Source organism: Gopherus flavomarginatus, chromosome 11 (genome assembly GCF_025201925.1).
Source record: "Gopherus flavomarginatus isolate rGopFla2 chromosome 11, rGopFla2.mat.asm, whole genome shotgun sequence".
In the NCBI taxonomy this organism is placed as follows: domain Eukaryota; kingdom Metazoa; phylum Chordata; order Testudines; family Testudinidae; genus Gopherus; species Gopherus flavomarginatus.
Genome location: NC_066627.1, coordinates 52,692,684 through 52,718,934, shown reverse-complemented (window position 1 = coordinate 52,718,934; position 26,251 = coordinate 52,692,684). Strand labels below are relative to the sequence as shown.

General features: G+C 58.8%; 1 protein-coding gene across 2 annotated transcripts in view; it reads right to left on the bottom strand.

Annotated features, from left to right (window-relative positions):
* SLC12A5 (solute carrier family 12 member 5) overlaps window positions 1-26,251 on the bottom strand; it is a 144,981-nt gene that overhangs the window by 33,407 nt on the left and 85,323 nt on the right. For both annotated transcript variants that reach the window (XM_050917697.1, XM_050917698.1), the window contains exons 6-12: window positions 22,299-22,429; window positions 21,505-21,746; window positions 21,198-21,409; window positions 14,384-14,551; window positions 12,529-12,627; window positions 10,052-10,109; window positions 530-704 (exon numbers count right to left, since the gene is read on the bottom strand). In XM_050917697.1, coding sequence (XP_050773654.1) covers window positions 530-704; window positions 10,052-10,109; window positions 12,529-12,627; window positions 14,384-14,551; window positions 21,198-21,409; window positions 21,505-21,746; window positions 22,299-22,429 — 1,085 coding nt within the window. The remainder of the gene's footprint in view (window positions 1-529; window positions 705-10,051; window positions 10,110-12,528; window positions 12,628-14,383; window positions 14,552-21,197; window positions 21,410-21,504; window positions 21,747-22,298; window positions 22,430-26,251) is intronic.

The following is a 26,251-nucleotide window of genomic DNA, read 5'->3' as shown; positions in this document are numbered from 1 at the left end:
CAGTGCCGTGCGAGTGTCACTGGAAGGCTGGGTGAGGTGTGGTCAACCCGGCAGGGTGCACGAGTCTCTGCCAGGGGCTGGTTCAGTGGGATTGGCTGAGTGGAGCTCACAGTGCCAAGCAGGAGGGCGGGAGCCCTGGAGGTCCTGTCTAAGGAGGTGGGGGGGGCTGCACAGCCTGCCCAGGGCAGGAAAAGGAAAATCCCGGGGGGTTGGGGGGCCTGGCACTGATGGGGCCTGTCCTAGAGACTGTTCCACGGCTGGGGGCGTAGCACTGATCCTGGGCATCCGACACCCCATCTCCATCCAGGCAGAGGAAGCCTCTGCTTGGAGGACAAAGGGCCATAGGGAGAGACCTGGTGACAGGGCAGGATGCCCTCTGGCGATGGGCATGGCAGTGGAGCTGGTCACTGCTGGCAGCCTGCAGCAGGTCAACCCCAGGTGAGAAGGGCATGTGCCAGCCCCATCCCGGGCTCCTTAGGGAATGCCCATGGAACAGAGGGCGTTAGCCGCAGTGCAGCAGGTCACTTACCCTCAGGAAGGGGACGATCCCATCCCGGGAGATAGCCTGGAGGAGGCGGGGGGCTCCTGTGAGGCTCTGCAGACCTGCCCCACACGTGGAGAAGAAGGATCCGATGACAATCACCCATGGAGACGGCCAGGCGAGGGTTCCAACCACCAGGTTCCCATTGACAGCCTCGCCAAACCTGCAAGGCACCAAGCGTTACTGGGGCAGGGCCGGCTGCCATGCTCTGACCTCCAGCCCTAGAGCTGCCCCTCAGAAAGCAGCAGGGATAGTCCAGCATGACCAGCTGTAATTGGCTTGGCGAGTCAGTCACCTGACCAGTTATCACCATGGTCAAATATCATAAAGTACTCCAGCAAGAATGCCCTGCTGCAGCAGTGCCCTTCCTCTCGGCATGCATCACGGTGCCATCCCGAGCTAGCTCACGTCAGTGTCCTGAGCACCCACCTGGCTCCCAGCTCCCGCTGCCTGTTGGGAGAAGGGGGCGCCACTGAGAGCTGAGCAGCTGCCTTGCCTGGGCCTTCCTGGAAAACACTGCATGTGGGAATGTTCACCTTTGTCTGTGGATCAGGGCCTTCCCAAAGGGGGTTTACAAAGCAAGTTAAATGTCCCTGCCCCATGAGGATAGTTGGGGGGGGATTGCCCCCCCAAAGTGTAAGCCTCGGACAGACGCAGAACTCGTCCCCCCCTGCCCCCCAGAGAACTCAAGCTACGCCCATGCCCACCCCGCAGACTGACAGCTTGCAGTGAGGAGCCAAGCATACAACAATGGCCCCGGAAGGGAGTCCGGTCACTAACCCTGCTCCCCAGCACAGAGGGAGAAGCTGCCCACTTTGCACAGCCATTGAGCAGTGCCAAGAGCTGTGTCACAGAGAGTGGGGGAGTCCGGCCCTGCACCCCTCTTCCTGGGACCCACAGTGAAGCTCGGCCAGCCAGTAAAACAGAAGGTTTATTGGACAACAGGAACACCGGTTACAGCAGAGCTTGCAGGCACAGTCAGGACCCCTCCATTGACTCCTTCTGGGCTTTCAGGGTGCTTGGATCCTAGCTAGGATACCCTGAATTCCGCCCACACAGCCCCAAGCCCAAACTCAAACTGCTTCCCTCCTGCCACTCCCTTCCTTTTCCCCTTCCCGGGCAAAGGTGTTGACCTTTCCCCTCCCTTACCTAGCTCAGGTTACAGGCTCTGGCATCGTCCATCTCCTAACGTCCTCCCCTGCTCTCCCACTCCCCACACAGACAGTCCCTACTGCATCACATCTCTCCCCACTTCGAGACTGAACTGAGCAGGGTCACTCTGCCCAGTGACCTGGGGAAGTTCAGGGTCCCCTCTCCGGGACAACGCATCCGCTGTCAGGTTGGCACTTCCCTTCACATGGACCATGTCCACGTCATAGTCCTGCAGGAGCAGGCTCCACCTCAGGAGCTTGGCGTTGGCTCCTTTCATCTGGTGCAGCCAGGTCAGGGGAGAGTGGTCGGTGTACACGGTGAAGTGTCGCCCAAAGAGATATGGCTCTAGCTTCTTAAGGGCCCACACCATGGCCAGGCATTCCCTCTCGATGGCTGCGTAGCTTTGTTCCCGGGGTAGCAGCTTCTTACTCAGGTACACGATGGGGTGTCTCTTCGATAGAGGACAAGGCCACCGCCTCGGGGTAGCGAGTGGCAAAATCCACCACCACCAGGATGTATTTCTTCCCTGACCGGGTCGTCTTGCTGAGGGGTCCCACTATGTCCATGGCCACCTTCTGGAAAGGTTCTTCTATGATGGGTAAAGGCCTCAAAGCCGCTTTCCCCTTGTCCCAGGCCTTCCCCACTCTCTGGCAGGGGTCACAGGATTGGCAGTACTGTCGGACATAGGTAAAGACCCCAGGCCAGTAAAAGTTCTGTAGCAGCCTCTGCCTGGTGCTTCGGATTCCCTGGTGCCCTGCGAGAGGGATGTCATGGGCCAGGTACAGCAGCTTGTGACAAAACTTCTGGGGAACCACCAGCTGCCTCCTGATCCCCCATGACTCTACTTCCCCTGGGGGAGCCCATTCTCGGTACAGGAACCCCTTCTCCCACAGGAACCTCTCCTTGCAACCTCTCCTCATGGTCTGTACCGCACTAAGGTCAGCCCGGTCCCTGTGCTTCCGCAAGGAAGGATCTTTCTGCAACTCGGCCTGGAACTCAGCAGCTGGGACAGGGATGGGGACCGGCTCTCTCTTGCTGGCTGGGTCTGAGGCCGCAGCCTCTCTGAACCGTGTCCCTGGGCGTTCCCCGCTCCCTGGTTAGGGTCCTGCACCTCGGGTCGAGTACCTTCCCCATTGTCGGGGTGCAGTGCCCTTTGCCGACTCTGACTACGAGTCACGACCAGGGCACTCTGGGTGTTACTAGGCCAGTCCTCGAGGTCCCCTCCCATTAACACGTCAGTGGGCAAATATTGGTGTACCCCCACATTCTTGGGGCCCTCCTTGGCCCCCCATTTCAGGTGTACCCTTGCCACGGGCACCTTGAATGGGGTCCCGCCCACGCCCATCAGGGTCAGGTATGTGTCGGGCACCATCCGATCTGAGGCCACCACCTCGGGCCGGGCCAGCGTCACCTCTGCGCCCGTGTCCCAGTACCCAGTGACCTTCCTCCCATCTACCTCCAGGGAAACAATGCACTCTTTCCGGAGGGGCAGCCCCGCGCCCACCCGGTAAACCAAAACCCCGGAGCCTGGAGCATCCACAGGTGGTATGTTGCCAGCCCCCCTTTCCTGGGAATGTAGCCCCTCCTCCGATTGGGTTTTTACCCAGTCCACCCTCTGCGGGTTGGGTCTGCTTGGTCTGTCCCTGAGCTTGGGGCATTGGGCCCGTATGTGACCTCGTTGGCCACAGCGATAGCAGCCCATGTCTCGTGGGTCCCCTTGAGTGGGTCGGAGGGACCTGCCGCTGGATGTTCCCCTTTTGGGGGGGTTCTCCATAGGCCCCCTTTGGGAGGTCCCATGATGACTCTCTCTCTGCGTTGAGGCAGGCCTGCTCCTTCGAGACTCCTCCCTGCCATCCCCTGCCCGACTGTCCACAAATTGGTCGGCCAGCTGGCCTGCGTGCTGCGGGTTCTCCTGCTTCTGGTCCATCAACCACAGCCTCAAGTCGGACGGGCACTGCTCGTACAGGTGCTCCAGTATGAATAGGTCAAGCAGGTCCTCTGTAGTTTGGGCCCCAGCTGTCCACTTGCGGGCATGCCCCTGCGACCGGTTGACCAGTTGTAGGTATGTGACCTCACGGGTTTTACGCTGGCTCCGGAACTTTTTCCGGTACATCTCAGGAGTCAGCCCAAACTGGCGGAGCAGGGCCTGTTTGAACAGTTCGTAGTCCCCTGCCTCCGCCCCTTTCAGTCGGCTGTACACCTCCACGGCTGTGGAGTCCAGTAAGGGGGTGAGAACTGCGATCCTGTCTGCAGGGTCAACCCTGTGCAGCTCGCAGGCATTCTCAAAGGCCGTCAGGAAGGTATCTATGTCCTCCCCCTCCTTACGCCGGGGCAGCAAGTGCTTATCAAAGCTCTTTGTAGGCTTGGGTCCCCCCTCACTCACCGCAGCCGGGGCCTCACTGCTCCTCAGCCGGGCCAGGTCCAGCTCATGTTTACGCTGTTTCTCCTTCTCCTCCAGCTCTTGCCTCTTTAACTCGAGCTCCCCCCATTTCAGCTCCCTTTCATATTCCAGCCGCATCCACTCCACGGATGCCGAGCGTTGCCGGGAGGCTCCCCTGCTGGCCGGGGGTGTCACGGTGCCCTCGGTATACACTGGGCTCCTCCCCGCCCTTCCCCTAGGCCTAGGAAGGGGGGGTCTTGGGAAGCCCTCAGCCGCCGGCTGACCACTCCCAGCGGGGACAGACACTGGTGCCTGCTCTGCATCTGCTCGGCTGCTTCCCTCAGAGACTGGGCTCCGTTCATTCATGCGGTCTCCCTGCTCCAGCTGGGCAATCAGCTGGTCCTTGCTGAGCCTCCCTGGGTGCAGCCCCCTCTGCTTGCACAGCTCCAGCAGGTCACACTTGCGCAGCTTGGCATACATCTTCCTGCTGGCCACTCACAGGCCGGGGTGCTCGCCGCTCCCCACGGTTTCCAGGGGGACCCCTAGTGCACCAGCCCTTCGTGAGGTCACCACCTCTCTGCCAGGGTCGAGCTGCAGACTCCTCCGCCCCTGGGACCGCTCGCTGCAGTCCCCCGGGGGATACTGTTACTGCAAAGTCCTTCTCACTGGGCACACACTCCCAGGGGTTAACCACCCCTTCGTTTTACTGCTCCCCAGTCACTTACTGCAGGAAGCGCCGTCCACGGGGTGCAGTATATCCCACCGCTACCACCAGTGGTCACGGAGTGTGGGGGAGTCCGGCCCTGCACCCCTCTTCCTGGGACCCACAGTGACTCTCAGCCAGCCAGTAAAACAGAAGGTTTATTGGACAACAGGAACACAGGTTACAGCAGAGCTTGCAGGCACAGTCAGGACCCCTCCACCGAGTCCTTCTGGGCTTTCAGGGTGCTTGGATCCTAGCTAGGATACCCTGAATTCCACCCACACAGCCCCAAGCCCAAACTCCAACTGCTTCCCTCCTGCCACTCCCTTCCTTTGTCCCCTTCCCGGGCAAAGGTGTTGACCTTTCCCCTCCCTTACCTAGCTCAGGTTACAGGCCCTGGCATCGTCCATCCCCTAAAGTCCTCCCCTGCTCTCCCACTCCCCACACAGACAGTCCCTACTGCATCACAAGCTGCCCAGCAGTTGCCTGCCTAACACCCGTGCATGGGGATTTGGCTTTGATAGCCATTATGTGTTTGGTTTGTTTCTGGTTAATTCATTTTCCTTTTGTAACAGTTCAGCCAGGAGTAACATTCGCTATCGACACATTCCCATTTCAAGGCTAAGCTGAGCTAGCTCAGAAAGGCAACGCGGCACCACCAAGGATCGGTCCTGGCTTTAGATCTTCAGTTCATCGCATTTTTCTGAGTTAAAATAACTCCATTAAGTAACTTGGGTTTTGCTGAAGGTGAAATTACCTAGGGGTTGCTCCACACTAGACAGTTCCCTCCACCCAGCTCCATTTGAAAACCCCTCACCCTGAGCAGCGTAGCTAAGTGGCCTGACCCCGGTGCAGACAGTGCCAGGTCACTAGGAGAATTCCTCCGGCGACCTAGCTCCGGCCTTTCAGGGCCATGGGAGACCCCTCCCCTCAGTGGAGGCAGCAGCTGCGCTGCAGTGGCTCAGCTGTGCAGCTGGAGTATTTCACATGCAGACAACCCCTAAGGCTGAGCCAATGGAGACCAGAAACCCTTTCTGTCCCTGCTCTGTTCTAAGAGCTTCTCCATGGCTTGACCAGTCATGTTTGGACGGGTTCATTGTCGAGCCCTGAGCTTTAACCTGAGCAGCCTGGGCTGGCAGGTCCCAGGGAGCCATGGAGTGAGCAGATGGCAGGGAGGAAAGCAAAGGTGCTGTGAGGGAGGGGGGGCAGCAGACACTCTAGTAACAGCCCCCAGCCCCAGAAGCCTCACAGTGCTGCAGATCTCAGCAAGCTTGGCTTCCCAGCCTCATCTCCTGGTGGGGAAACTGAGGCTGCAGCAGGGGCTGGGAGGGCATGGCCCAAGGCCATTCCCCCTGGGACCCAGACCTCCCTATAGGGCAGAGAGGGGCTCTGCTTTCTCTGACAGAGGGAAGCCAAGCCAGGCTGCACATCATTTGGATCATGTTTGTGTTGGCGACCCAGAAGCATCACCGCAGCACGACAGGCAGCGCTGCCCTAGATACACAAATTCAGGCTGCACGGCAGCTCCCGGCGAACAGCCCTCTGCAGCAGCAGGATTAGCGGGAAAAACCAGAGCAGAGACATGGCAGAATCAGCCCAGGGGAGGGGGGGGACAGGGGGATGGGACGGGACGGACACAGGAACCCCCCACAATGCCTAGCTCCAGGTTTAGCCTCTGGGAGCATCGGGGCCACTGTCCAAGGGGGTTCGATCGCTCCTCCCCACAGCCACAATTCCCCAGCCAGCCCTCACCTGCTCCCCTCCATCCAAACCCACCACTCCCTCCCCCTGCCACCCCCTACTACTCCCCCACCTATCTGCTCCCCTCCACCCACCCCATCACCCCTTACTCACTCCTTCAATCCAAACTGCCCCCTCCACCCAGCTGCCCTTCACTCGGTCACCCCTCAACCTGTTCCCCTCCACCTCCACCCAAACCCACCCCCCCTCCACCCAGTCACCCTCTATCCAACGATACCAGTCAGCTCTGCGTTCTTGGGGAACCAGAGCGCAGTAGCAAGCCTGTCTGACTCATGAAAGACACCCCCACCAGCCTCTGCTTAAACCAAAACCTATCCGAAAAAAAGACTTGCAGAGAGCAGTGAAGGTTGGTGGGAGAGACACCTAGACCCCTCCTGACAAGGGTGACAAGATTGAGACATCTCCATTAGCATACAGAATGGAGAGCAGAGACAACTCCCCTAGCCTCATCTGCATGAGAGATGGGACAGGGAGACATCTTTATTAGCATACAGAATGGAGAACCGAGAACCGCACTGAACTCTGGGACCAGAAAAAGCAGGGACACACTGCATCATGGGAATCTCTGCTCCTGATGCTAGTAAACCGACACCTGCCTACGCCCAGCTCAGCAGTTATCAGAACAATTCTAGTAAGGAATCCTTGATTGGTACCCAAAATACTGAAGCAGCCTAGTTGCATTGTGAGCTCCCTGGAAGAAAACACCACCCATAGCCAAGAGTGATCAGCTCCTATTGTCTAGTCTAAAGAAACCCTTGAGTCATCACCTTACCTATAAACAAATCTAGTGTTCTCCCCTGGACCATTGTATTTTCTCTACCGAAATCCCCACTCACCCTCCAGTCAGGGTTCTGATGCTTAGATCCAAACTCTGAATCAGTTCCACTGGAACTCCATCTTCCCCTGACTGATCGTGCTGGGGGCTCTGCCTGTCTCCTGCCCTCAAGACCCTGAGCTACCACCATCATGTAGGGACCCCGACCAATTCAAGCTTCAGGGAGTGGTGAGATTCCCCTCTTTCTCTCTCTCTGTTTTCCTTTCTACCTTAGGTATTAACCTTTAATAATGTAGGTTGGGTTGGTTTAGCCTCCTTGTGCAGTTATCACCAGTATTCAATAAATAACTTGTATGGTTAAGCTGGTTGCTTCTCTCTCTCTGGCTGAACTTTCCTGTTTTGTGTTTTTAGCTCCCCCCATTCACTCTGCAGCAACGCTTCTTTTACCTAAGCTAGAGATCCCTGCAGCGCCCAGAATCCTGTGGGGTTTGCTCGTCAAGTAGGTTCCTGCCAGTACAATTGTGAAGTGAAGGTGGGGACAGGGACGTGCTGAATCTGGGACACACAAGGGTAACAGCTTGGAAGTGCTGCTTGGCCCAGTCCCTGGAGCCCAGGGGCAGATAAGAGGGGGCAGCTTGGAAGTGCTGCTCCGTCCAGCCCAGGGAGTCCAGAGACATAGAAGGGGTCAGCTTGACAGCGCTGATTGACCCGACTCTGTTAACGGGTGAGTGGGTGTGTTCTGGGGCTGGAGGAAGCCCAGTCCTGGGGAACCCAGGTCCTGCAGGGTAGCTCCAGTGAGCTCCATGTGAACACACAAGTAACACATTGACAGAATTACAGACACACACACACACCCCCAAGAAAAGTAACCCGAGTAAATGAGCATACCCCAAAGTAACGGGCAAATCTGGTAACATCAAGCACGCCCTCCATCCAACCACTGCCCCCAGCCAGCCCCCATCCTGTTCCCCTCCACACCCCCTCCCTCTGTCACAAACAGATCAGTAAGAGTTAATAGCACAGAAGTACTTCATATCTCTTTTGCCTGTAAAGGGTTAACACGTTCAGTGAGCCTGGCTGTCACCTGACCAGAGGAGCAATCAGGGGACAGGAGACTTTCAGTCAGGCCTCAGCTGGAGTATTGTGTCCAGTTCTGGGCACCGCATTTCAAGAAAGATGTGGAGAAACTGGAGAGGGTCCAGAGAAGAGCAACGAGAATGATTAAAGGTCTTGAGAACATGACCTATGAAGGCAGGCTGAAGGAATTGGGTTTGTTTAGTTTGGAAAAGAGAAGACTGAGAGGGGACATGATAGCAGTTTTCAGGTATCTAAAAGGGTGTCATCAGGAGGAGGGAGAAAACTTGTTCACCTTAGCCTCCAATGATAGAACAAGAAGCAATGGGCTTAAACTGCAGCAAGGGAGATTTAGGTTGGACATTAGGAAAAAGTTCCTAACTGTCAGGGTAGTTAAACACTGGAATAGATTGCCTAGGGAAGTTGTGGAATCTCCATCTCTGGAGATATTTAAGAGTAGGTTAGATAAATGTCTATCTGGGATGGTCTAGACAGAATTTGGTCCTGCCATGAGGGCAGGGGACTGGACTCAATGACCTCTCGAGGTCCCTTCCAGTCCTAGAGTCTATGAGTCTATGAGTCTATAAATCTTGAGGGAGGGAAGTTTTTGTGCTGTGCTGTTAGAATTTGGTTGTTGTTCTCTCTGGGTTCTGAGAGTGACCAGACGTGCAACCAGGTTTCTCTCCAATCTCTCTGATACAGGCTCTTATGTACTCAGAATAGTGAGTACTAGGTAGATAAGGCGAGTTAGGCTTATGGTTGTTTTCTTTATTTGCAAATGTGTATTTGGCTAGGAGGATTTTAATTTGTATTTGTATCCTTAGGCTGGGAGGGTATTCCCAGTGTCTATAGCTGAAAGACCCTGTAATATATTCCATCTTAAATTTACAAAGATAATTTTTACTGTTTTTTCTTTCTTTAATTAAAAGCTTTTCTTGTTTAAGAACCTGATTGTTTTTTTATTCTGGTGTGAGACCCTAGGGGACGGGGTCTGGATCCACCAGGGAACTGGTGGGGAGAAAGGAGGGAAGGGGGAGAGAAAGGCTAATTTCTCTCTGTGTCAGGATTACTTTCTCTCTCGGGGAGAGTCTGGGGGTGGGAGAGAAGGAGAGGGGAAGGTGCATTTTCCTCTCTGTGTTAAGATTCAAGGAGTTTGAATCACAGTGATCTTCCAGGGTCACCCAGGGAGGGGAAGTCTGGGAGAGGCAACAGTGAGGGAAAGGGTTTACTTTCCTTGTGTTAAGATCCAGAGGGACTGGGTCTTGGGGTCCCCAGGCAAGGTTTTGGGGGGACCAGAGTGTACCAGGCACTGGAATTCCTGGTTGGTGGCAGCGCTACAAGTACTAAGCTGGTAATTGAGCTTAGAGGAATTCATGCTGGTACCCCATCTTTTGTACGCTAAGGTTCAGAGTGGGGGATTATACCATGACACCCCCCAAACACACCCTCCCTCCCCCCAGCCACCGTCCACTCAGCCACCCCCACCCATCCCTTCAATCCAAACTGCCACCATCCATCCACCTAGCCACCCTCCATCCAACCACCGCCCCCAGCCAGCCCCTATCCTGTTCCCCGCCCTCCAAGCCCACCTCCCCTCCCCCCAGCCATTCTGCATGCACAGCCCTGTCGCCCCCCAACACCCCACTGTCGGGCAGCAGTACTCACTTGTCACGGAGGACGACCCCCTCGATACAGGCACCGAAGAGAATCACGGAGCTGATATCTGCAGGTGGTGAAGGAAAGACCAAGCTGCAGCCCCCCGCCCCCTCCACCACCACCTCCTGTGCCTGGGGACCGCCAAGCGCAGCCACAAGGAGTAGGGGACCCACGGCCACAGGGCTGAGAAGAGAGGAGCAGATGGCAGGTCTGGCACCCCATGGAGCAGAGTCTTGTCCAGGGCCGTGGAGCTCCCTGGGCCCAGGGGAGCATGGCTGGTCTCCACGGCAGAGAACAGGAGCGTGGGGAAAGCTCTGAGGACACGGCCCCTGCTGCACAAACTCCCTTCTGATGGAGCCTGGGGGACACGAGAGCGCTCAGCACCCGTCCTGCCCACTCCGACCCGCACAGGGGCCATGGGGACCTGAGAGCGCCCGGCACTCACCCTCACTGCTCCGACCTGCACAGCGGGTGTGGGGACCTGCGAGAGCCCAGCACCCACCCTCACTGCTCTGACCCGCACAGGGGCCATGGGGACCTCAGAGCACCCAGCACCCACCCTCACTGTTCCGACCTGCACAGGGCGAGTGGGGACCTGAGAGCACCCAGCACCCACCCTCACTGCTCCGACCTGCACAGGGGCCATGGGGACACGAGAGCGCTCAGCACCCAACCTCACTGCTCTGACCCGCACAGGGGCCATGGGGACCTGAGAGCGCTCAGCACCCACCTTCACTGCTCCGACCCACACAGGGGCTGTGGGGACCTGAGAGCACCCAGCACCCACTCTCACTGCTCCGACCCGCACAGGGGGCGTGGGGACCTGAGAGCGCTCAGCACCCACCCTCACTGCTCTGACCCGCACAGGGGCCATGGGGACCTGAGAGCACCCAGCATCCACCTTCATTGCTCTGACCCGCACAGGGGCTGTGGGGACCTGAGAGCACCCAGCACCCACCCTCATTGCTCTGACCCGCACAGGGGGTGTGGGGACCTGAGAGCACCCAGCATCCACCCTCACTGCTCCAACCTGCACAGGGGCTGTGGGGACCTGAGAGCGCTCAGCACCGACCCTCACTGCTCCGACCTGCACAGGAGCTGTGGGGACCTGAGAGCACCCAGCACCCACCCTCACTGCTCTGACCCGCACAGAGGCTGTGGGGACCTGAGAGCGCTCAGCACCCGTCCTGCCAGCTCCGACCCACACAGGGGCCATGGGGACCTGAGAGCGCCCGGCACTCACCCTCACTGCTCCGACCCGCACAGGGGCTGTGGGGACCTGCGAGCGCCCAGCACCCACCCTCACTGCTCCGACCTGCACAGGTGCTGTGGGGACCTGAGAGCACTCAGCACCCACCCTCACTGCTCTGACCCGCACAGTGGCCATGGGGACCTGAGAGCACCCAGCACCCACCCTCACTGCTCCGACCTGCACAGGGGCCATGGGGACCTGAGAGCACCCAGCACCCACCCTCATTGCTCTGACCCGCACAGGGGGTGTGGGGACCCGAGAGCTCCCAGCATCCACCCTCACTGCTCCGACCTGCACAGGGGCTGTGGGGACCTGAGAGCACCCAGCACCCACCCTCACTGCTCCGACCTGCACAGGGGCCATGGGGACCTGCGAGCGCCCAGCACCCACCCTCACTGCTCCGACCCGCACAGGGGCCATGGGGACCTGCGAGCGCCCAGCATCCACCCTCACTGCTCCGACCCGCACAGGGGCCATGGGGACCTGTGAGCGCCCAGCCTCCACCCTCACTGCTCCGACCTGCACAGGGGCCAGGGGGACCTGAGAGCACCCAGCATCCACCCTCACTGCTCTGACCCGCACAGGGGCTGTGGGGACCCAAGAGCGCTCAGCACCCACCCTCACTGCTCCGACCCGCACAGGGGCCATGGGGACCTGCGAGCGCCCAGCACCCACCCTCACTGCTCCGACCTGCACAGGGGCCATGGGGACCTGAGAGCACCCAGCATCCACCCTCACTGCTCTGACCCGCACAGGGGCTGTGGGGACCTGAGAGCACCCAGCATCCACCCTCACTGCTCTGACCCGCACAGGGGCTGTGGGGACCCGAGAGCGCTCAGCACCCACCCTCATTGCTCTGACCCGCACAGGGGGTGTGGGGACCTGCGAGTGCCCAGCACCCACTCTCACTGCTCCGACCCGCACAGGGGCCATGGGGACCTGAGAGCACCCAGCACCCACCCTCACTGCTCTGACCCGCACAGGGGCTGTGGGGACCTGAGAGCGCTCAGCACCCACCCTCATTGCTCTGACCCGCACAGGGGCTGTGGGGACCTGAGAGCGCTCAGCACCCACCCTCACTGCTCTGACCCACACAGGGGCCGTGGGGACATGAGAGCGCCCAGCACCCAGCACCCACTGTCACTGCTCTGACCCACACAGGGGCTGGTTCAGACGCAGACAAGACCCTGCCCCTGCCACCTTGTTCTTGCTCTGGACCCTCTGCCAAGGATACAGACAGCAGACGTTGTGGCGATGGCCAGGATGGTCCCTGTGGGGATGGATTTCTGAGCATCACGCAGGTCTCCTGATCGGTTGGAGCCGGCCATTATACCTAGGGAAGACAAGGGAAGGTGCTATGGGGCATCATGCCATGGAGGGGCACATGGGAGTGCAGAGCCCTGAGCAAGGCCACCGAGTGCAGGCCCCTTCCCCAGGGCGCTGGGCTCCAGTCTGGCTCAGAGAGTAGCAGCTGGCAGGTAAGGCCTGGCACACATGGTACGTGTCCTGGGGGAGCTGAGCAGGCCCTGCCTCGCGGGGGCTGGCAGAGGGGAGCAGGCCTGGTTGCACGGATATTGCTGATCTCCCCTCTCCCCACCCCCTTTCCAGATGGTTTCACACCCAGCTCTCCACCCGCAGAATCAGGCTCCAGATGTGCTGATGTGGTTTCTCTCCTCCACCCCTGATTAGCTCAATCTGGGAAGGCCAGCTAGAGGCGAGTGAGTGAGGGGCTGTCCTGCCGGGCGCAGACAGGTGGGCAGGGGGCTGTGAGGCAGCCATGCCAAGGGCAACATGGAAGAGGGCAGGGCTAGTCACTGGTGGCTATCAGCCAGAGCTGCCTGGATTCTCACTGCTGTGGGGAAGCGAGGGCCAGGCAGGGCTAGGAGTCCGAGTGGAGCCGACTACGTGCAAGTCTCAGGTGCCTGCAGCACAGCCAGACAAAGAGGTGCCTCAGGAAAAGCTGCCACTTGTAGCATCGCCTAAATTATTCATCGGACACAAGTCCATGTAAAAATCGTGAAAGGCTGGTGAGTGAGCAGCGTGCCGGGGCGATGCGGCAGAGTGGGGATTTCCTGCCCTGGGATTCCCCTGACATCACACAGCTGGGCCTGGACCTGGGGTTTCAGTTCAACCCTCCTGGTCCAAACACCGCTGGCTATGGGGTCCAGCTCACAGACCGTGGAGCAGCAGGAGCGGGTGAGGGCCATGCTGCTCCCAGACACATCCTTGTACCACGGGCTGGCTTGGCACTGTCTTTGCCCCGGACCAGGCTGCTCCTGGGGGGTGGTGCAGGGTCTGCTTTGCTCAGTTACTTCCGCCCACAGGAGGGAAGCCAGAAATAGCTGAGCGGTGGTGACGTGAGACATGCTGCCAGCCTGACTGTGGGGCTGGGGGCTGGCTAGGGGAGGAGGGGCTCTTTGATCCTCCCCTGCACCCCCCATGCAGTCACGCTCCCCACGGGAAGCAGAAATCAGAGGGACAGCCACAAGGTGCAGCTGCTGACAGCAGAAATCAGAGAGCTGTGCAGCCAGCCAGACATGACAGAGCCCCTTGCATGCACACATGCATGTGCAGCCAGCGGGTGCGCACATATACATGGGAGCACATGCACACTCCACATATGTGCCGGCACAGACAGACGCATGCACACAGAGGTGTGGCACGGCACACCCACACACCAGCTGGCACAGACAGATGCATGCACACAGAGGTGCACATGGCACACCCACAAACCCACACGTGTGCTGGCCCAGAACTCACAGATGCACACACCCAGAGGCGTGCATACCCATGCCCCCACCTGTATGTTGGCCCAGCACTCACCGATGCATGCACACAGAGGTGCACATGGCACACCCACGCAACCACACGTGTGCTGGGCCAGCACTCACAGATGCACGCACACAGAGGCGTGCACACTCACACGTGTGCTGGCCCAGCACTCACAGATGCACACACACAGAGGCGTGCACATGGCACACCCACACATGTGCTGACCCAGCACTCACAGATGCACGCATCCAGAGGCGTGCACACCCACATGTGCATTCGGGCGCATGGACCCGGCACCCAGCGGCTGCAGCTCCTACCTGTGACGGACGGGAAGTAGATGCCCACCAGCAGGGTGAAGTATGAGGTCATGTCGCTGAAGACGTAGGGCTGGTCCATGTCAACAACGGCGTCTGCGAGGGCCACCGAGGGCATCCCCTGCTTCTCCACAATCACACCCTTGGTCAGGTACGTGCTCCAGAGATTCTCTGTAAGGAGAGCCGGGGAGGGCTGGGTGTTCACACAGGAGAGGCCCCTGCTCCAAGGGCGCTCTGCCATGCCAGCTCCTGGTGCAGACTCAGTGAGGCATCCCCACACACCCATCACACAACCCAAGAGACTCCCTCATCCCTGCGCTCAGGAACGCAGGCAGTGTCACACAGACTCAGCCCTGACAGCCATCAGACATGTCAGAGGGGCGTCTGGGAACCCTGCAGTAGGTCCCCCATGATGGTCTCAGCCTGACCCCTGAGGATGTGCCTACAATGCGGCTGGTAGCGAACTCCCAGCTCGGGACCAGATCAACCTCAGCCTGCACCAGTCCACACAAGAGGTCCACTTCCTGGACACTACTGTGCTAATAAGCGATGGTCACATAAACACCACCCTATACCAGAAACCTACTGGCCTCTATAATTACCTACATGCCTCCAGCTTCCATCCAGGAGACACCACACGATCCATTGTCTATAGCCAAGCTCTAAGATACAACTGCATTTGCTCCAATCCCTCAGACAGAGACAAACACCTACTACAGCACAGGCCCAACAAAGAAAGTAACAGGACGCCACTAGCCGTCACCTACAGCCCCCAACTAAAACCTCTCCAGCTCATCATCACAGATCTACAAGCTATCCTGAAGGACGATCCCCCACTCTCACAGACCTTGGGAGACAGGCCAGTTCTCACTTACAGACAGCCCCCCAACCTGAAGCAAATACTCACCAACAACCACACACCGCACAACAAAAACACCATCCCAGGAACCAAACCCTGCTACAAACCCCAGTGCCAACTCTAAAAAAAGAGTACTTGTGGCACCTTAGAGCAGTGTCAACTCTGTCCACACAGCTATTCAAGGGACACCATCCTAGGACCTAACCACATCAGCCATACCATCCGGGGCTCGTTTACCTGCACATCTACCAATGTGATATATGCCATCATGTGCCAGCAATGCCCCTCTGCCATGTACATTGGCCAAACCGGACAGTCTCTACGCAAAAGAAATGGACACAAATCTGACATCAGGAATCATAACATTCAAAAAGCAGTAGGAGAACACTTCAAACTCTCTGGTCACTCGATAACAGACCTAAAAGTGGCAATTCTTCAACAAAAAAACTTCAAAAATAGACTTAAATGAGAAACTGCAGAACTGGAATTAATTTGCAAACTGGACACCATCAGATTAGGCCTGAATAAAGACTGGGAGTGGTTGGGTCATTACAAAACCTAAACTTAATTTCCCCAGTACTAATTTCTCCCTACTGTTACTCACACCTTCTTATCAACTGTCTGTAGTGGACCACTCTCATACCACTTCAAAAGTTATTTTTCCTCCTTTCGTATCCTGCTGTTAATTGATTTATCTTGTTAGACTGACCTCACGCTTGGTAAAGCAACCCCCATCCTTTCATGTATTTATACCTGCTCCTGTATTTTTCACTTCATGCATCTGATGAAGTGGGTTCTAGCCCATGAAAGCTTATGCCCAAATAAATGCGTTACTCTCTAAGGTCAACAAGGACTTTGCATTGTTTTTATAAATAGTGCAGACGTTACGGCCGAGCTAGGACCCAGGGAGCAGGTGGGCTTGGGCCCAGCTGCTTAGCCAGAGTTGCCACGTGGCTACTGTTAGCACACTACTGCAAGCCCTGCTAGCACAAGTCTGTCTACCCAGCTGGGAGAGTCGCTCCCCACTGCTGTGTGGACACACCCTCATAGTCAAAGATGAGTTAACCTGTGAACCGCTTTGTCAGCATTAACTGTGATCACTTTGGACATTCATGATCTCCATATACACATCCAGTCCCTTTGGGATCGCTGGGACCTCCTGTGGCAGTGAGTTCCACAGGCTAATTACACAATGCGTGAATAAGAATTTCCTTTATCAGTTCTGAATTTCCTACCTGTTGGTTTCACTGGCTGTTCCCCAGTGCCTGTGCTGTGGCTCAGTTTTTCCAGTCTAGTTCTCATCACCCTTCCCTGACCCCCCAGCTGCGTGTGATGAGGGCCCAGCGCTGCCCACAGGATCTGCACCATCGATTGATGCAAAGGTGCTGGAAGATTCCCCGTGTTATTCTCCACCTCAGCCCTGGTGCAGCTCTTCTGCCTGCAGCTGCGCATTGAGCACAGGTCTCCACTGCTGTCTGCAGTGGCACCCAGCTCCCGTCCCTGGCAGGTAATCTAGACCCCTGGGAGGAGTTCAAATTCGACCATCCGCCACGCGTTACTGACCCATTCTCCCTGCACCCAGCACCTCCTGCCTGAGGGAGCACCCCCGATGGCACCCTGGGGACACCTCCCCCTTGGGACTCCTCTCTTAGCAGGCCTGTTCAGCATAGCCCTGGCAATTCAGGGTACCCGGAGCCTGACACAAGGAGGCTTTGCCACCCCATCCCTGGCTTCTGCTGGGGTCTCATCGCTCTGACAAGGGACCCAGGACAGGGCCACCAGCCGAGATCAGCAGTTCCAGCCCATCACCACACACACAGCTGATGGGGGGGCCGGAACCAGGCCCCGATGGAGGCATCGGGGTCCCCCCAAACAGGAGAGCAGCCACTGGCAGTGGATCCCAAAGCCAAGAGGCTGGGGCTGAGCCCTGGAACACAGGGAGACGCTCCACACCCAGGTCAGGGCCACGTGCTGCCACTCTAGTAGGACCGAGCATGCAGTGGGTCAGCACCATGGTGCCCCTGAGCCACCTCGGCCAGGGGAGAAGGCCCTGCACAGCCCATGCGCTAGCCCTTTGGAAGATGCTGCAGGGGCTGGCTAGGCATCCCCCTGCCGGATTCCCTATGGAGGGGCCAGGGAGGGATCCCAAATCCAGATTCCAGGAGAGGCTGATCCAGCCCTAGCCCCAACTGGGGGTTCTCTCAGCCCCTCCTTCTGGTCGCTTGCCCTCGCTCACCCACTGTCTCTGCTCCTTGTTCCAGTTTGCCACCCTGCATTGCTGGGAGGAGACTGCCAGCCCCACCGAGCCATCATCCTCCGACACCTCCCACTGCGTCAGCCTCAGCCAGGGCTGCACTCAAGGCGAGCCAGCCCAGCTTCCTGAACCTTGTCTCAGGACCCGGGACCCACTCTGCTGCCTGCCCTGCCGAGTCCTCAGCCCTGGCAGCCCCACCACACCTCCTCCCTCCTGCAGCCAGCAGCCCCAGCACTGACTGTCCAGCTCCAGCCTGTCGCAGAGCCAGACTCCCCCGGACTGGCCAGCCTTTGCCATCCACTGCCCACTCCCCGAAACACCCCACCGTGCAGGAATCTGGGCGTGCTGCCCACTCGTGACCCTTCTGTCCTGCCCACTAGGCAGGGCCTGTCCCTGCCCCAATAATCTGAGCTGCAGACACTCCTCAAGTGTTTCCTGAACATCTAGTAAATGACGTCCATTGAATGCCCCTTATCTGCCATGACAGCAATCACCTGAGAGCACCAAGCAGGTTAGTCAAGCCTGGTCTCCCATGCCTGAATTCCTGCGGAGAGCCTGCAGCTCCTAGGACAGAGCCTGGGGCCCAAGCTACCCTGGCTCCACTCTGCCCACCCACGCATGCCGCTCCCACCCAACAGTCACCCACGCCTGCCCAGCGCAGAGTCGCTTCCAATGATACTTCCCAGGATACACAGCCAAGCAGTGCCGTGAAACGTGCAGCCTGGCCCGCCCTCTGGCATAAACAGCAGCGCAGTGACTGAGCTGAAATAAACCACCGACAGGGAGTCAGGCGAGCTGGGATCTGCGTCAAACCTGCAGGGCCGGCCCCAGGCACCAGCCCAGCAAGCAGGTGCTTGAGGCAGCCAAGGTGAAGGGGCGGCACGTCGGGCTCTTCAGCGGCAATTCGGCGGCGGGTCCCTCGGTCCCTCTCAGAGGGAAGGACCTGCCGCTGAATTGCCACTGAAGCAGAAAGTGGCGCGGTGAAGCTGCTGCCAAAGTACCGCCAATCGCGGCTTTTTTTTCTTTTCCCCCCCTCACCGCTTGGGGCAGCAAAAAGCCTGGAGCTGGCCCTGCAAACGTGCAACAAGGCCCAGGGAAGAGCGAGGTTAGAAGCTGTGACAAAGTGGGGGGGGGATTCTTGGGGTTTCTGTGTCTTCCAGTGGTTTGCATGCACAGGGGGTGGGACTCGGTGTACCTGGGTGTTACTGGTTTTACGAGGTGAGGGGAGAGGGAGTTTGTTGGTGCAGAGGACCGGAGAGGGACTCGGGACCCCAGCCGAGGGCCTAGAGGATGGAGACCCCAGCGACTGGTGACCTGGTGACCCGGACACCCAGCTCAGGAGTCACAGCCGGTTCTGGCCAGTGGGAGGACAATGGGCTGTGAAGAGAGGACCCTGGTGACCTGACCAGCCGGTTCCGGCCAGAGGAGAGCTGAGAGGAGAGGAGACCCAGGCCTTCCTGTTTACGACTCTGTTTCCCTGGAGAGAAGACAATGGACAGAGGGGGCTTGGGGCCAGGGATATGGGAGGCCCAGCTGGGAAGCAGGGGGGCTTGGGGTTGGAGAGGGGGAGCAGGCAGAGCCCACCTGGCTGCAGGGGAGACTGGGATGTGCTGGGCTGAGGGAGGCCAGGCCTGAGGCCCTGAGAGTTTCCTGTGCTGGGTTTAACTCTCAATAAACCCTCTTGTTTTACGCTGGCTGAGAGTCACTCCGGTCTAGACAGCAGGGTTGCATCAACCCCTTCAGGGGTGAGGAAGCTCGGGGGGTCCAGAGCGCATGAACTCCCTGAGGAGGCCCATGGCGAGAGAAAGACGTGCTAAGGCTCAGAGAGGTGCGGCTCCAGGAGGTGGAGGGACCTGACCCAGAGAGAGAGTTGACCCCCGAGGGCTGTCACACTGAAAGAGGCACCCCCCATGGACCGCACAGGGCCACGAGGGGGCACAATCTGTGAGTCCGTGACAGATGCCATGCACGGGAGAGTGACAGCTGCATGAGCAGTACCAGGGCTTGTGACCAGCTCCCGAGCCTGAGCGCTGCTTCTGGACTGACATCCAGCTGGGCTGGTCTCCCAGAGACCAGCCCAAGGAACCCCCCAGAGCTGAGCCCAGAAAGGTCTGCAGCAAGAGGGGCGACTCTCCCGCTGACTGTCAGGACTATACCCAAACTTGGGGAGAGAGAGTCACAAGCCCAAGCGCTTTACAGGTGACCTGCAAAGGGAGCCCCACACTGGGCCCCTTCCATCTCCCAGGGGCAGGGAGAAGCCTGAAGGGCACTCTGGGGTTGAGGGCACTGGAAGCTGGGGGGGCTACAGGGGAAGGCTGGCTCATTCAGCACAGGGCTGTAAGGAAAATGCAGCACTCCCCTGAGAACCAAGCTGCAGCTGCCTTCCACCAAAACCAGACTCCAGTCCCAGGCAAAACACAAGCGCCATGTTTTCAACGCAGCCAACAGCACCAGCCCAGCACCCTGCCCCCTGGGACTAAGGTTATGATAACCTCACTGGGCACCGCGGAGATTGCCAAGCTGCTGCAAGGGACAGATCTGCCAGAGGCTTTGCTACAAGTAGCAGATCCACACTGAGCAGGCTCAGAAGTGATTGTTCAAAGACTCCTGTCGTTCTTATTGTCCAGCTACTTTGCTCCAGCCATGCTGCCGGGTGCAGGAGGATGGCTGCTGTGCAGGCTGACAGCGGGAACAAAATCCTCCAGCCCTTCACAATTCTGACATGACTGCAGGGATTTTCCTCGGACTCCGGTGTCCACATGGGGTAAGTCTCAATGTAACTCCTGAAAGCCAGGAGAAAGGGAAAGCAGCGAGCATCTGGAACCAGGCCGCAACACCACAACCTCCTCTAGTGCCAACACCCACCACGGTGACCAGGAAAAGCAGATCGTAAACGGCTCCTGCCACAAACTTCACCAGACCTTCCTCTGTCTCTGGCCCCATTCCAGAGCCCTGGGTTCAGAACAGCGGCTGCTCGCTAATCTACATATTAAAGCAGCAGATAAGTAACACCAAGGGGGCAATTACTTCGCTCTGAACCTCAGATCGATATCAGGCCTTCCCCAGGTCCAAGAGGAAACAAAGCGCCAATTCATTCAGCTCCAGCCCTGGAAAGGCTGCGGGAAGCTGGTGCACTGTGGCTGGCTTGAAGGGTGAGCCCCAGAGGCACTGAATCTTGGTTCACCCCATGGCTATGGGGGATGCACCTTCCCTTGACAGCCCAGGTACAGCCCAGACAAGGTTCTTCCTCACCAGTGACATCTGCACTGAGAATGGGCAGGAAGAGACACAGCCTTGAGCAGCCCTGCATGTCAGCATGCTCTGCTTTGGGGGGCAGGTCCTGCTGCCGCACAGTGCCACCCTCCCAGCCCCACTGCTCCAAGGCAATTGGAGAGTGGGAGCTGAGCTTTCCTCACCTTTCAGCTGCTGGCAGGGCTGGTTTCTAACATGCACAAACGTCTCATGATCTCCAGCCCCTCTCCTGACCCATACACAGCTTTGCTGGTGCCCCTCAGGCCTGACCACAGCCCTCGGCTGCTCCAGTTCTGGGCTTTTCCTTCCCGGAGACTGAGCCAGGCTCTGGGGCAACCAAGCAATAGGTCAGTTGGGAGCCAGAGTGGGGCCTGAACCAGCGCTAAGCCCAGGTCTGCCCTGGTGTGAGCCTGGGTCTGCCCACCCTCCCTCCCCCGCACGGCTGCTGATACCTTTGATGAGCCCACTGGCAGCGCCCGGGATGCCCTGGATTTCGGTCACGTTGTTCCTCAGGAAGTACTCGTCACAGGTGGCATTGAGGAATTTGGAGGTGCAGAACAGCTCCCACAGCTTGGAGCCCACTGTCTCGTTCCCTTCCAGCACCAGCTTGGCACAGATGTCGAAGCCGTGGCGCGACAGCGTCCTGTTCCCCAGCAGACAGATCCTGGCGGGAGAGGACACAAGCAGAGAATGGACCAGAGCCATCTCCTGCCCTGCAGCAGCCCGGGGGAGGCAGAAGGGTGCTGTGCTGCTACTCACGGGAAGCTGGGCGGGTCGATGGCAGACTTGATGACCCCGGCGTAGATGGCCAGGATCGAGAGGATGACACAGCCCAGGAAAACCAAGGCAAACTTGTTGACATACTTGACCCCGACGAACACCACCGTGGCCATGCAGGTGAGCACGCAGGTGCCGTAGACACGCATATTGTTGAGCATGGCCGCGGCCTCCTCGCTGGCATCCTCTCCCTTGAAAATGGCCATGGCGGGGAAGATATAGGCCTGGGAGAGAGTCACAGCCAGCATCAGCGCCTGGCCCAGAGCAGCCCCCACCCCCCGGCTCTACTGGCCCAATTCTCCCCATTGATCAGGGTGATTACAGCCAAGCCCCAGGACTGTCAGGATCAGAGCCCTGGTGTGCCAGGCTCAGCACCACAAACCTCACAAGACCCAAAATCATGAGATTTTAAAAAATTGTGTTGTGTTTTGTGGTTCTGCCCCCCACCCCATCCCCCGTGTGTGGGGGTCTGTGAGACAAGCCGTGCTGCCCATGCCCCCACACTCATTGGCTCTGGGGATTTAGGGACCTCTCACCTCATCTGCCTGTCCCCACCAGCCTCTCCTCTGCTCCTCCAGGGCTCTGCCCAGTGGGGTCCCCATCCAAGCCGGGTGCTGGGGGGGACAGAATCGCATCCTGCCCCCATTGCTGAGAGCAGCTGTGCCCGGAGCACCTGGCTGGAGTGCTGGGCCAGAAGGTTGCTGGGTTACAGACCCACGGGACCGGCAGGAACAGCCTCCCACAGCGCCCGCTCAGAGGGGCCCAGCCACACTCACCAGAAGGATCTCGATGGTGCCCAGGATGTACATGGCTCCCGCGAAGGTGGTGCCCAGGTAGAAGCACAACCCCACAGCCCCTCCGAACTCGGGCCCCAGAGAGCGCGAGATCATGTAGTAGGAACCACCCGCTGGCAAAGAGAAGAACAAAGGGGGTTGGGCCCCACTGCAGGAGCCTGTCACGTGCCTCCTGTGCCAGGAACAGCTCCCTTTGTGCTGGGCCGCGCGAGGGCACCAGGCTCCTTGGACCTGAGCAGTGCCGAGTCCCAGCTCCAGCTCTCCTTCCTCACGCCGGGGGACCACGGTGGGTCCAGCTCTTGCCAGGCAGGAGAGGGCGAGGGACAGGGTGAGGAGAGGTCCCTGAGCTGGGGGGGTGTTGGGGCTGGCTCCCATCCCAGCAAGGGGAGGGAAACGGTGCCCCCCTGCCAGACCCTTGCACCTTGGCTCATGATGAGTGCAGTGGGGGCAGCTGCCAGGCTGGGCTCTGCCCCACCTGTGCTGAGCGGGCAGGCAGCAGATCGCCTGCAATCCCACAGCCGCAGGCATGGACGTGCTCAGCCAGCTGAGGCAGGCTCTGGGTCCCTGGGGAGCCTGGCTGACGGGCCTGCTGCAGCAGGTGAGAAATCCCGTAACGACACTGCTGGACACAGAGCTGTCAGAGCTCAGCCAGAGCTGGGCCACCCAGCCCGGCCCCATGGGCACAGGACCCAGCTGCTCTAGCAGCCCCAGGCATCAGGTGCAGTCCTGGGACACAGGGTACCCCAGCCCCAACCTGTGATGAAGTGGGACAGGTTTTAATGTCTCCTCTGAATACTGTGGGGGTCCTCAGTTTCTGGCCGACCCTCTGTCCCCTGGCAACTAATGGCCAGGCCCTTCCCCCCTGCAAGAGGATGCTAAAGGTGTTGGAGACAGACAGATCAGGTGCCCTCCCAACGGGTCGGTGGCCTCCCAACAGGGCGGTGGCCTCCCTGGGGCTCCCGATGGACCTAACTAAGGGGGGGTCTTGTTGTCTGTACTGGCAAGACCTGTCTTGGACTGTGTTCCTATCATCTAATAAACCTCTGTGTTACTGGCTGAGAGTCACGTCTGACTGCAAAGTGGGGGTGCAGGACCCTGTGGCTTCCCCAGGACCCCGCCTGGGCGGACTCGCTGTGGGAAGTGCACGGAGGGGCAGAGGATGCTGAATGCTCCAAGGAGAGACCCAGGAGGTGAAGCCATGTGAGCTTCTTGCCCTGAACAAGTCTGCTCCAAGGCAGAGGAGTCTCCCCAGAGTCCTGACTGGCTTTGTGGGGAGCAGTTCCAGAGCATCGCCTGGGGACTCTGTGAGACAACCCCAGCCCTCTCACGGGGGGAGGGGCACAGACCTGCTCCCAGCATCATCCCGAGCCAATTCCCCTGCCCCACTCAGCACGCCCTGTGGCTGGGAAGCAGAGAGCACCCTGGGAACACCGTGTGCCAGTCTCAGCCCACTGCTCCCCTTCGGCCCCATGCCCTGACCCCCAGCCACCCTCCTTGGGGTCTCAGCCCACTGCTCCCCTACAGCCCCATGCCCCAACCCCCAGCCACTCTCCCTGGGGTCTCAGCCCACTGCTCCCCTACAGCCCCATGCCCCAACCCACAGCCACTGTCCCTGGGGTCTCAGCCCACCGGTCCCCTATGGCCCCATGACCTGACCCCCAGGCCCATGCCCCAACCCCCAGCCACCCCCCCGGGGTCTCCGCCCACTGCTCCCCTATGGCCCCATGACCTGTGTGATGAACTGGGAATGTTCTTGATGTTTGCTCTGAATACTGTGTTGGTGCCTCAGTGTCCCCTATGCAGTTCTTAAGTATCTAGGTGTTGGGATAAGGGTGTGTGATTGCTGCAGAGCAAAGGGCCAGTGCACCGAAATCCCTGGCACTCTGTCTCCTAGCAACTGATGGCCTGCAAAGGTGCCAGCTGAAGGTGTTGGAGACAAAGGGATCAGGTGACCTCCTGGCCTGGGAAAGGGGCTGAGCAGAGAGGAGGGGCTGGAGGGGGTTGTTAGTCTGGAGCTGGCTGGGGTCGAGAAGTGAAGTGCAGACATGGGGGTCTGGCTCACTGCCCCCCAGAATGGACCCGGACGAGGGGTCTGGTTCTCTGTATCTACAAGCTCTGTTTTAGACCCTGTTCCTGTCATCGAATAAACCTCTGTTTTACTGGCTGGCTGAGAGTCACGTCTGACTGCAAAGTGGGGGTGGAGGACCCGGTGGTTTCCCCAGGACCTGCTGGGGTGGACTCGCTGTGGGAAGCGCACGGAGGGGCAGAGGATGCTGAATGCTCCAAGGAGAGACCCAGGAGGTGAAGACATGTGAGCTTCTTGCCCTGAACAAGTCTGCTCCAAGGGACAGGAGGCTCCCCAAAGTCCTGACTGGCTTGGTGTGGAGCAGTTCCAGAGTATCGCCCAGGGACTCTGTGACAACCTGACCCCCATCCCTATGCCCCAACCCCCAGCCACCCTCCCTGGGGTCTCCACAATCTCCCCACCAGTCTTTGCAAGCAGTTACCATATGGCAGATTCAGTTCATTAGTCTTTTCTCCTCACTCAGCCACCTCCTGTTTTCTTGCTGTTCTCTGGGCCCTCTGATGTGTCGCTATGTTCCTGGCAGCAAAGTGCCCATCCCCAGTGGTCGGATCCTCTCTTCCCTGCCCATGGTGGTTCATTTACATCCATGCCAAGCTAGTGTGAATTTGGCTGCCCAAGGCTGTGCAGCTCCCCTGGGGACATTTCATAAACTCCAGCTTCAGGAGAACTGGGGGTACATGCAGCCCTGCAGCGACACCCTAGTTTATCTCCAAGGCAGCGGAGGGCTGGCTTCCCCCACAGCAGCCATGCCCTGCCTGGGGCTCACCATGATGTGGGGCAGCCCAGACTGCATGGTTCAGCTGGTTCTGTGCCTCCCTGCTGAGTCTGCCCATTAGTGCAGAGCGGGCAGGTGGGCATGTGGTGTGGGGCCTGGTACTGAGACCCAGCACACTAAGTGCACACAGGGCCACTGACCGGCCACATGAGGGGAGCAGCTGCTGACCCCCGCTGAGCTGGGCTGGGTTCATTCTGCTGCCCTGCCTGGGGAAGGCTCTGAGGCTTGACAGTGACTCCCTGAGCCAGCCACTCCCTGGAGCACTGATGGAACACAGGGAAAGTTTGGGTTTGGGAAGATCAAGTGCCCTTTGGGGGGCTCACCTAGCCGGGGTCTCCCTGCTTTGCTCCCCCACTGCCCTAGTCTGCTAACAAACCCTGGAATGTTCCCCACCCTCTTCTTAAAGGGACAGCTCCCATGAACCCAAGCGCAGCACTAAAAACACCGCAAACAATAAGCAACATCCAAATTCACCCCTCAATACAATGTGCTGCAGCATAAAATCATTCCCAGAGCGATGCCCTGGCTCTCCCATACAGGCCATAGATCCCGCCCACACCCCTCTCATCCCACCCGTCGGATGTGCAGCCCGGCTCTAGGGGGGACAAAGCAGCCCACCGGGGGAGACACAACTCACAGTGTGTCACCGGGTGGAGCTGGCACTAGACTGCTGCTCTCTGGCTTCCTGGCTCCGTAGTTAGAGACACCACAGCCCCGTGCAGCAGTACCACGTCTTGGCTCTCTGCAGACACAGAACCTGGTCTCTTGGGAGCTAAAACTGCCACTTGAGATAAATGACAGCGCACTTTGGCGCAGAGCTAGTGGTAGATTAAAATGCCCATAGGTGAACAAGCCACTAGCTAGGGGTAACTAGCCCCATAGGTGGGCGAGCCACTGGCTGGGGAAAACTAGCCCCATACGTGGGCGAGCCACTGGCTGGGATTGACTAGCTTATAGGTGTATGAGCCACTGGCTGGGGTTAACTAGCCCCATAGGTGAATGAGCCACTGGCTGGGGGTAACTAGCCCATAGGTGGGCGAGCCACTGGCTGGGATTGACTAGCCTATAGGTGTA